General features: G+C 44.9%; 1 protein-coding gene across 4 annotated transcripts in view; it reads right to left on the reverse strand.

Moving 5' to 3' along the window:
• Positions 1-2,869: 2,869 nt before the first annotated feature.
• Positions 2,870-11,824, reverse strand: part of UVRAG (UV radiation resistance associated) — an 86,625-nt gene continuing 77,670 nt past the window's right edge. For all 4 annotated transcript variants that reach the window (XM_080613879.1, XM_080613881.1, XM_080613880.1 and 1 more), the window contains one exon: positions 2,870-3,694. In XM_080613879.1, coding sequence (XP_080470005.1) covers positions 2,995-3,694 — 700 coding nt within the window. In that variant the 3' untranslated portion in view covers positions 2,870-2,994. The remainder of the gene's footprint in view (positions 3,695-11,824) is intronic.

Consider the following 11,824-nt stretch of genomic DNA (forward strand, 5'->3'; position numbering starts at 1 on the left):
TGGAAGGAAAACAAACAGAGAGGAGCCATGAAGAGAAGACACAAGTGGAGAGATACTAATCAGTTTTATTGTATAAATACAGATGAGCTTTCCTGCAATTACCAACATGGTTTGAAATGTGGCATTTCCTAGGGGATATTCTGGGTTTGCTTCTTTTCAATACCTGGTCAAGCAAGGAGAAGCCAACGCTGTTGTGCTTGCTAGAAAAATAGAGTGGGATACGCTCTTCCAAAACTAATAATCTCCAGAATGTCAGGAATTCCTGGTGAGGGGAAAGGATTGCAATGAAATGTGGTCTCCACTTGAAGACATTTGCAGACATTTAACAGTGTCACAGCTGTGCAGGAACTGAAAGGCTCTTGCCAGCTGAGAGCACGCTGTGATCCATCACCTCACCTTCAAACCTACTCTTTGTTTCTCTCCCACTATGCTCTTTTCAAGGCTATTTAAAGGGGGGGGAAGAAATAAACACAAAGGCAGCGGCTATGAGGTGGTTGGAGGGTGTTCAACCCCGTCCTCGCAGCAATGAGAGGTTTGGTAATGCTTTAACTAGCCCCACGACACCGTCCCCCTTCACACCAGCTTCCAGATGGAAAGTGGTGAAAGTGGAAGAGAAACACAGGGACAAGTTTAGGGCTACTAAAGATACATCCATAGGAAGCCCCGTCACAGACTCACACGGCAGATGCAGGAATCAACCGTCGTGTCTGACCCATCAACCAGTACAGGGTTCAAACAGGAACAACAACAGGACATCAAGGTGGGGGGGAAATGACTTCATTTGCTTGGGTGCAACCTGAGAAAATCTGAAACTAGTGATAAAAACCAATCCCAAGCCCCACTGATGCTCTACGGACCTAATCTCACACGTGGCTGAATTGCACGGAGATGCTTCATGTTTGCCTACGAAACAGAGCGGCTTCACAACTACTCTTTGGGTTGCTTTGAAAAGTCACCACCACACAGAAGCTAATGCCTTTCTGTCATAGAGGAAAAGAGGGTGCCTACAAAGAGGTCTGTGCTGCTCTGAGGTCCTGCAACTGGCTCAATGTTGCCCAATTTCACCTAACATTATAGTGCTATCAGAAGATGGTAAGATACGGTCACAGGACAGAGTATCTTATGCCCACTTCATGAGTAAGTGGTGTGCTTTCAGGTGTTCATGTCTTCCTTACCTACACCAAAGCACAGCAAGAGCTTCCTACCTATCTCTCCTCAAAGATCATGTCGATGCTCTATGCTGCTGTAGCATTTCCTTTAGGGAAGCTCTTCATGAGGTTGGAACAGAGGAGCCTATCCAGGGGAGAAGATACTCATGAATGTGTCCAAATCTGCACCTGAAATCATGTTCAGTGACTTACAGAATCGAGGCCTCTGCTTCTGTTTCCACCTAGCACATCCTACTGGGACAGACCAAAGACCATGAATCACTGTGGCAAGGCTTGATCCAGCAACACAACTGCAGACACAACCCTTCAAAGCTAACAGAAGAAATGTGAATATAGTTTTAATACAATCATTAAGGTGTTACCTGGAAAGATGCATATTCTAGAACAGTGCTATTATTATGTATATTGTTCTCACATACACGTCTTGCTTTGACAACAGATAGCTGAGGTTATACATATCCACATGTGAAGAAGTTAATTTAGGCTAGCCTTATGTGAAGTTAGGAGAAAGACTAGGTCCTTGGTTCAAAAGAAAGCATAGACCAGGGAGGGAGGGGGAAAAGCCAGGCATGAAGAAGTGGTGTTTATTCTGCTATATATCTTTATATTTGAGAGCTCAACCCCGAGCCCCAATTCTTGGGTATACAATATAGAAAGCAAAGAGCAATGAAATCCCAACTGAAACAAATACCAGGAATCACTAAAGAGGCTGCAAATCGCTTTCCCATTAGTGCAGCTGAACACATGTGCCAGTGGTAACCTACCTAAGAGCAAAAGCACATCTCCAGCAAAGCACTGGAGGTTTCTTCCTTTAAAATACATATGTTTAAAAGGGTATTCATTGAGATGAATGATGCTGAGTGCCTCCTTTCTACCGATTCCACGGATTCGCCTAATTCCAAAGTGCTGACTGCATTTTCAGGCTGGGTTTTATTATGAAGGCTCTTGTGAAGTGCCTCATGGCACATGGACCCCATTAGACACCTCAAAGGGTGGTCACTGAACCCCACTTAGTGCATTTGTTAGGTTTCTACTGATGAGATTGAAGTGGGGAACGTTCAGGCTGAGACTTATATGGAACCTTAGAGGTGATTTAGTCCTCAAGGCTTCTACTGGTAGGAACAGCATGAAGGAGGAGGGAAAAGGAGAAGACTAAATGTCATTTCTGATTCATCAGGTGCAAGGAAACTGCAGGCATCACGGAGGTGCTCATTCTCTGGCAAGTTCACATCACCAACTGAAGACCCATCAGTGCAAACTAGAACTTGAAAGGCTACAGAGCACAGCCAAGAGAAAGCTGTCCAATGGTAAAGAGAACAAAAATCCATGGTATTTCTGGAACACTGACTCCATTGCCCAAGAAACCACAGGAGTACATGGGAGAAGGTACAGAGATCTTACCATAAATGTGCTTTTAAATTAACTTCTTTCTTCTGAAAAGGGTTAAAATAAATTTAAAGAATAATTATGAACAACTACTCATAGAAGGCGCCTGCTCAGCACTAAGAGGTGTTTTCAGGAAAGCCTTTATAAATGGATTCCAATGCCTAAACCCTCCCCCCACCCCAAAACCAACCTTCCAATAGATTATAAATACCATATAAGAGGACTGGAAGCAGAATCAAAATGTACCTGGGCTGTGAACATACCATGATCCTGTGTTATCGTGCTCAAGTCCATTTGTCTACCACCATAGGAAATAGCTTTAGCTGGTTTTATTTTTCTTTTTTTTATATAATTAATATAAAGAATAAGTGCAATTTTATCTCTATTCCCACATCACTGATTCCACCTCCATGTCTGCTATCAACCCCCTGGTCCCAGCTCACTTGTCCGAACTCTTCCTTGGCCTGCGGAAGCTGGACATGTTCTCATTCAGTGCATAGATCCTCCGAGAGAACTCCTCGAACTCCCCTAGGACTTGTTCATCACACTCCACCGCCACGGCGTGTTCCACTGGGATGGAGTTAAAGTCTTCGAGCTGATCTCCCGAGCTGAACCCCGTCGCTTCCATCCCCATGATCTCCTCTGCTTGCTCCACGGTGCAGCAAAGGACGGGGTTGAGCGCGGGGCGGAACTCGCAGGGCTGCTCATTGCTTGTGGTGCCAGAGCACTCACCAGGTAGGAAAGCCCCGTTTATTGCACTAGTACGTCCTAGGAAAGACTCCTGCTGGTCTTGGGTGATGTTTAAGCTCCCGCTTTCTCCATTCAAACTGCTGCACAAGTTCTCACCTTTCTTGGTATTTCCTTTCACGGAGTCCATAGAGGTATCCAAGGAAGAAGATACTGATCCAGGTTTTTTCTCTAACTCTCCTACACGGGCTGTGATGGCAACGGGCTGTGTTAAAGCAGAGTTGTAGCTAGGAGGAGTTTTGTGCTGCAGTCTCTCGTTTCCCGTGCTGGCTCGTTTTCTGAGTCCTTTATCTGGAGAAGGAAGCCCACTGGAAAAGCCAATATCCAACCTGCCGAAGCTAGAGCTCTGTCTCTTTGGAACGGGAATCGCGCTGGATGTATGGTGTCGATCACTGGAAAAGAAGGGAAGGATAAATCACAGCTGTTAGGCACGTTCATGAGCACTACAGACATTTAACCAAAGGCTGAAGCAATTACTTTATCACAACTCCAAGCTCTGTTTGGCCAACTACTTGTATTCTGAAGTGCTAAACCCTTAAACGTGTTTAATGCTGTCTGAACTACAGAAGACACCCCAGAGGACAGCTTTACTGAAAAGCAGGAAGATCCTGTAGGAACATTTACAAAGCTCTATGGTTTGAAGTCAATCACCCAAGAAACCACCGCATTATGGTAATTCGGACTGTTAACACCATTTTATGGGACGAAGCTGTGATTTATGAATCACTACTGTTGACCGCACATTTATGTATTTAGGGCCTGTCCTGGGCCATCATAAACTCCTCAAAAGTGAGTCTGAATCCTCTCAGGGTGACTTCTTGCAGGAGTGGACTCTCCTGACAGCTACACAAAGGAGTAAAACCACACTAACATTGCTATTTACAGAGGATTCTCTTTGCCAGCTCTCCTTTCCTGTGCCAATCATTCCAAAGCTTTTTGGACAAGCATCAACCTCTGTTTCTTGAGGAACACAAACTAATCAAGCTTAATACGCCACTTACACTGTGTCTCAGGTTCTATAACTTGGAACATCCCCATCACATCATCTGGGGTGTGTTATGTGAATTTTCCTTCATCAGCTTAATCCTTATCCAAATACAATCACCAGGCTATATGCAAATAGTGTGTTATACATTAACTAAAGCAACTGCTTCATTTTCCTTCCAAACTTAAAAATAATAGAGTAATGCTATTCCTGATGTGCTGAATGTATAACTCCAAGATTTAACTGCTGTCAGGATGAGTTTAAACTCCATTTAAAAAGAAACTCCTTCCACTCAAGGCCTGACACATTTTGGGTGCTGTAATGCAGGCGAAAATCTTGGGATAGCACTTAGGAGTAGTCCCTAGCATGGATCCTTTTCCATGTTATTTCTCTTTTCTTGCTCTCCTTTGTAAATAGGATAAGGTAGATTGCAAAAAGGCTCTTTGAGAAAAAGCAGCACCCCCATGGGAGGACAGCATGGAGTACTGCTACTCTTTGATTTCCTCTCCCATCTCACCTCCTCCCAGGCTGCCCTTTAATAAATGCATGGAGCTTTCTTCTCGTCCATAAAGCCCTCAAATTACCTTAAGAATCAGTTCTTTTTGGAGTTACACTTGGGGACAGTGCAGTAGAGAGATAGCAGCAAAGCCATTAAATTTCCTCTTCAACTCTTGTTTCAGACCTTTTTAATGCCAGCTCAGCATCTGCAGCTTTGTTGGCAAAGGTCTGGAGCATCCTTAACAGAGGTGGCAAACCAGAACGCAGAATGTGCCACAGATGCTGACAAATGCTGTATGCATGGTTATGGAGATGAGGCGCTGGCCCAGGGTGCCCAGAGAAGCTGTGGCTGCCCCATCCCTGGCAGTGTTCAAGGCCAGGTTGGACACAGGGGCTTGGAGCAATCTGCTCTAGTGGAAGGTGTCCCTGCCCGTGGCAGGGTTTGGAACTGGATGAGATGAGCTTTAAGGTCCCTTCCAACCCAAATCAGCCTGGGATTCTATGAATTCTTGAAGCTATTAAACTCAAGTCAAAGCTGCTTTACCATCTGAACAAGTGAAACCTGCTACTCTGTTGTGCTGGACTGTGCTGCAAACTTGCTCAAGTTCATTCCTCTTAGGTCAGATGCTTTAAAGGGCAAAGACAAGTATGCATAAAACTGCCTAACTGCTGAACTCCAAACCGCCTTTCAGCAAGGGCTTATCAGCCCGATGTAGGCACCACAACAACGTCTCTATGCAGCAGAGATTTCAGTGTCTGAGTAAACCAACATGAGAACTGTGGTTTCTAATTAGCTCAGGAGAAGCAGCTTTACAAACTGTTGTGGTGGGCATATAAATCTAAGTTCCCCCTAAAGAGAAACATGCCCAAATTCCTTTGTAAATCTAGGCCTTAGAGGCAAATGGGTGAGAAATTAATTAGTCTGCAGGACCAGGAGAGTTTTTAAAGAGCTTGTTATGACAAGGCCATTCAAGCTAACACCTTATGTATGCCTGAACAATACCTCTTTAGACCAGCAGCCAAAGAAAATCCTCCCTTCCTTAGCAAGTTGAAGTGGCAGGATGATGTATACTAAGTGATCTAACAGCCTGAACGTATCAGCAATACAAAGCTAATCTCTCTCATCCACAAAATAACTTCCCAGTTAATAGAGTACATGAGGGCTGCCCCATAGGGCAGTAAAGCAGGAATGATCTTCATTTATCATGGAAGTGTTCAAAGTAATGAATTAGAACAAAAAGCACTTGCAGGCAGGATCCTTAAACTCCATGCAATGAAATGGATCTTACTTGAGAGTGCAGAACCAGGGTTTAAGCTGCTGGAGACACATGTGGGCAGATTTCTGAAACCATCTATTGCTGCCAATAAATACAAATGGGATGGGTTTAGCTTCAGTCAGGAATAAGTACAGGGATATCGGCCCAAATGTGGGAAAGCAGGAATGAAGTCAATAGAATGGCTTAAGTGCTTATCAAGTATTACCTAAGGCATTGAGATAAAAGTCAATACGCACAAAGGGCTTTGGAGATCAGCCACCCAAGAGGTCACTGCCCAGGCTCCTTCCAGAGCCACTAGAGAAGAAACAAGTGTGGGAGAAGGGTGGGTACTAAATAATCATAGCATCATAGAATGGTTGGGTTGGAAAGGACCTTAAAGCTCACCCAGTTCCAACCCCTGCCACGGGCAGGGACACCTTCCACTGGAGCAGCTTGCTCCAAGCCCCTGTGTCCAACCTGGCCTTGAACACTGCCAGGGATGGGGCAGCCACAGCTTCTTTCAAACCCCCTGTTGAGAGCCATTCACAATCAGCGGAAAGCCACCCTGTCAAGATGCCTCTTCTTGACCACAAGGACAATCCAGGCAAGTAGGTGAGGCCGAATGACAGGTGTGTATAAAGCAAACATAGGAAGGTGAAGCGCTTTCTGTATACTAAGTTGAACCATGGTCAGAATCTTGCAGGCAAGTAAAATCAAACCAAAATGGCTGTAGGTTCAGTGGGTTAAGCAGCTAAGGGGTCTTTTCCTGTTCCATCACCTCCATCCAGGTGCAAATGAGAAGTCAGACTGAGGGTTTTGGGGTCAAAAGCAATGTTTACAGAGAGGCACAGAGCTCAGACAGACTAGTTTGTTATTGCTCTTCATGAAAACAGGCAGGTGATGGAGGATCTCTATCCATTTGCATTTTCCTTCAGGAAAAGGCTGTACTGTTACCAGAATTCACAGCACTGCACCAAAGCAAAGCGCACAGAAAGAGATGCTTTGCCAGCTTCACAGCTTATGGAGTTAACACAAAATACATTAAAAAAGCAAGTCACATTAGAAAACTATCATCCTATCTCGAGAAACTTTAGAGTAAGGTATTGTCACCAGTGACAAGGGCTTGGCTTGCAGGAGCATAGTCCTTTACCCCAAGGTACAACCTTGACCTGAATTACTAGAGTTGAGCTGGTTCAGCTTCCAGCCACAGGTAATTACTCGGCCATTGACACTGAGACAGCAAACTGATGTGGACACCTGCCCAAGAAGAATGGCTTGTCACTAGTGGAGGATAAAACCTGATTTGATGAACTGTCATCAGGCCTTAAGGACTTTTAGTCATCAACTTGGATCGGCCTCGAAGTCGTTCCGTATGGGAGCGTGTATAGCTCCTATCAGGAAGCAGGAGTTCTGAATCAGGAAAGAAAAGCCTCAGATTTATTGGACATTATAGATAAGAGAATTACATCCCCACCAACCTGAAGGTTTCAATTGCATTCACGTCTCAAAAGCCAATTCATAGCAATCTAACTTCAGCTCTAAGTTTTGCTGGCAGCAAAACTACAAAGTAGCTGCTTTTCCCCCCCAAATATTAGTTCTCACTTGTTTAATAAATAGTCCGCTTGGGCATTCTTGCAGCCCTCAGGCACAAGATGCAGACCCCATGCTGTAAACAGGCGAGATAAAGTGATGGAAGCAGGACACAACCACTTCTGAAGCTGTTGTTTTAGCCGTTCTGGTTGGAATCTGTTTGCAGCTTCAATCAAAAAGAAGAGGTTTCTTGGGTCGAGATTCACTTGTGCTTATTTAAGCTGGCTGCAAAGGGGCTCAGAGAAACCGTAAAGCACTATGAGAGACAGAATACAATTCACAGGCTCAAATATGTATCTTTTCCTCCCCGCAAAATGTTTCCTCGGAGGGACATTACTGGATCACAGCTGGTCAAAATACTAAATCTTGATTGTTTGGCCTCAAGCCAGTATCCACAGCTACAGCTCTCTGGTATGAGAATACTTACCCAAAGAAAAAAATCATAAGTTAAACACCATTTGATCTTTCTTGTTGCAAACTATGACCTCATGGCAGCAAGAACGCTAAATGAAGGTGTTTAAGTTGGTTTATAGCCATCTGAAAGGTTTGAAGCTCCAAGCGTAGCTCCGAGCCAATATCATGTCAAGCGTGCTAAAAAGCAATAATAGTTTCTCACCTTCTTGGAGATTCCTGCTTCAAGAGCACACAATAGCCACAGGGCTGCAAAAGGGAGGCTGCCAGCATGAAGTGAAGGTGAAACTGGGTCTTTTGGCAGCTAAGAAACTCTGACACACGCTTTAGACAAAAAGAAAACCTTCATAAATTAAGCTACCAGGGTTTGCTTGACTCAAATGTTCAGTTTTAGGCTCCTCTTGAAGCTAGCAGTACATGAATCAAGACTTACCTTCGAAACATAGATTTAAGCTTTGGCATGCAAGTGGTTTTGAGTCCAGCTTTTAAATGCAGGCTCAAAAGGACATCTCCCTGACTACGGACAAGACCTAAAGGACTATCTCGTATTTGCCAGCATTAGATAAGCCTTTTGTCTAACCTATTCACTAGGAATAAAACCACCTTCTCACTGCACTGCTCAAGTCAGTGGTGTGCTCTTTACTTGCTATTGACAATCACAAATGCTATCCCTTCCTTACACAGAGTGAATAAAACTAAGCTGAAGGAGAGAAAATGAAAGAGCCTCTTGATTTAATGCAATGACCTAAAGAGTTTGACTTGTGCAAGATAAATCTGAACACGGAAAAGGGAATAAAACAAGCATCAAAATGCACAGTTTGGTCTCAAAAGCTGGAGTAAACTGCGTGCTCCAAAGTAAAAAGGATTTAAGAGGAAAGCTGCACAGGGCCTTTCGCATCAGCAAAAGCTAATCTTAAAAATGAGCTGCTTTTCTGGAAGCCAGTAAGATTCCAGGACTAAAAAAAGACTGGAAACAGAGAGAATTAATCCCAAAGGAAACAGAAAAGATTTGGGGACCACAACCCAGACAGCCTAAATCAACAACAACTTTGTCTCATCATCTTTCACCTTCAGAGTAGACATTCAGAGTTGGTATCAGAAAAAGAAGCAGTTCTGTAGCTTCCATCAGAGTGTGCACAGGGACCAACAGATCTGTCTTGATTTTGTCTCTATACAGTACAAGTAATATTGTGTAGAGGGGGGAAGCAAAGTAAATACAGCAGAATATAGGTGCCAGGAGAGATATGAAGAGGGAAGCAGAGCTTGTAGACCTGCAAGCTCGCTGTAATAAATCAGGTGTGTTGGGATGTGAAAGCATGTATTAATCATTTCAGTGTCATGCCTGAGAAACCAAAACAACCCAGATCTCACCAGGCAGAGGGACCAGGAGCAACACAACTACACCTCGAGGCAAAGACACTGGACTCCACAAACCTTCAGAGGGCTCAGAGCTGCCCCAGAGCAGCCGGGAAAGGCAAGGCTGAAGCAAAGACTGGAAAGATAAATTTGCTCTGATAGAAGCATGAAATAGATGGGATCTTCCACAAAAGCTGGGGGCAGTGGTTGTTTTTCATCTGAATGGGTAAAGAAACTATTCTGTACTTAAAACTAGACACTGATGCTGCGAGGGCTGGAGCAGCTCTGCTCTGGAGCCAGGCTGAGAGAGCTGGGCTGGGTCAGCCTGGACAAGAGAAGGCTCCTGAAGGGGAGACCTTAGAGCAGCTCCAGTGCCTAAAGGGGCTGCAGGAAACCTGGAGAGGGGCTTGGGACAAGGGCCTGTAGGGACAGGCCAAGGGGAATGGCTTGAACCTGCCCGAGGGGAGACTGAGATGAGCTCTTAGGCAGAAGCTCTTCCCTGTGAGGGTGCTGAGGCGCTGGCCCAGGGTGCCCAGAGAAGCTGTGGCTGCCCCATCCCTGGCAGTGTTCAAGGCCAGGTTGGACACAGGGGCTTGAAGCAAGCTGCTCCAGTGGAAGGTGTCCCTGCCCGTGGCAGGGGTTGGAACTGGGTGAGCTTTAAGATCCCTTCAACCTAAACCAGTCTGGGATTCTGTGATGCTTATCAGAGGAAGAGGTTAAGCCTGAAATAACTGTGTATTCCTGTTACCCTGCATATGTAGGGGATTCAAGTCCATTCCCAACTGCAGAGCAATGCCTCTATTCAAAAGCAAAAACGAGGACGATGCAAGCGCCAGGAGTTAAAACCAGTCCTGTTCAAAGAGAAACTAATTACAGTGTAAGTATTGGGTTTTACCAGTGTGATTATGCTTTGACAGAACTTAAGTACACCAAAACCCAGCTACAGTGCTAAGAAAGGAAACTGAAGACCAGCACCAACAAAACCAAACCAACCAGGCAGTGTGAGTGTATCTGTAGAGAAGAAAAACCCATCACCACCTCATCTAGTGTGAGGCATCCCTGCACACAGCAGGGGGTTGGAACAAGGTGATCTTAAAGTCCTTTCCAACCCAGACCATTCTGTGACTCTATGTTCCTGCTCCCATGCTGCAAGTGAAGGAGAACATGGACTTACTGTACGGACTGTGGTTTGTGGGACTGGGGATAATGTAACTCACCTCCAGCATCCTGAAAACAAAAAATCCCTTCAAATCTTCATTTTAACAGCGGGTGGCCTTTAAGCTTGTTTAAATCTCTGTAATCAGATATTATCCACAAGACAGTGGGCATCTGTACTCTGCTACGTATGCGCTCAACTGCAAGGCCCAATTCGGGAAGTCTAGCCGGTTTTCCCCTTGAGCTAGACTCCCTGTACAGCCCCATTTCCATTTATATTAGTAGGAAGTACTAAGAAGCATTGTTTAGAATCATTAGCCTTAAAAAAAAGGAGAGTTAAAAATGAACAACTCTTCATACATGTTTTGGAGGTGAGAAGGAAATGAGGCATAGACAGACAGGGAGGAGGGAACGTGATACTCCCAGAGAACCATGCTTCATATTTCTACTTGTTTTGAAATATTACCCAGCCAAAAAAACGTGTTTTGTCTTGCTAATGACTGTGTATCACCTATAGGAAAACAAGAAGCGGTTATATGACAGCAAAGCCTCTAAGGCTTAAGTAAAGCTTCCAGTATCAGTTCTTCAAAGGCAGTGCACGTCAGAAGGGAAGAACAGAGAATCCCAGACTGGTTTAGGTTGAAGGGACCTTAAAGCTCCTCCAGTTCCAACCCCTGCCACGGGCAGGGACACCTTCCACTGGAGCAGCTTGCTCCAAGCCCCTGTGTCCAACCTGGCCTTGAACACTGCCAGGGATGGGGCAGCCACAGCTTCTCTGGGCACCCTGGGCCAGCGCCTCAGCACCCTCACAGTACCTTACAGATACCTCCATGTGGGAAGTGATTCCCATTTAACATCCCAGCACTGCTTATTCCAAGTCAGAAGGGAACATCCACAACCTGTACCATCCTCTCCACTGATGAGTGCACACAAGCACTATAGAAGCCATGGATCTGATATTTCAGCCCTTCATTTCCAGATTTGCTGAGGGGACCACACACCATCCCGGTGTTTTTACATCACAGTGATGGATACCACATGAAACCTCACAGTAATGTTATCCCCAATGAAGAAAGCTTTGTGTTATGCATCTTGCTAGGGGATAAGAAGAAAAGCAGGGAGAATCTTTTCAGCTGCGCTTGAAATTACTGACAGAATAAAACAGCACAAGGGACTGAGCTGCCTTTTCTCAGGGCCTGTTTACTTCCACTGTTTTGTTGGCTGAGTTGAATTTCCATCAGGCAACACTTTTTACAGCATTGCTCAAAGAT

This window comes from Psittacula echo (assembly GCF_963264785.1).
Source record: "Psittacula echo genome assembly, chromosome: 3".
Lineage (NCBI taxonomy): Eukaryota > Metazoa > Chordata > Aves > Psittaciformes > Psittacidae > Psittacula > Psittacula echo.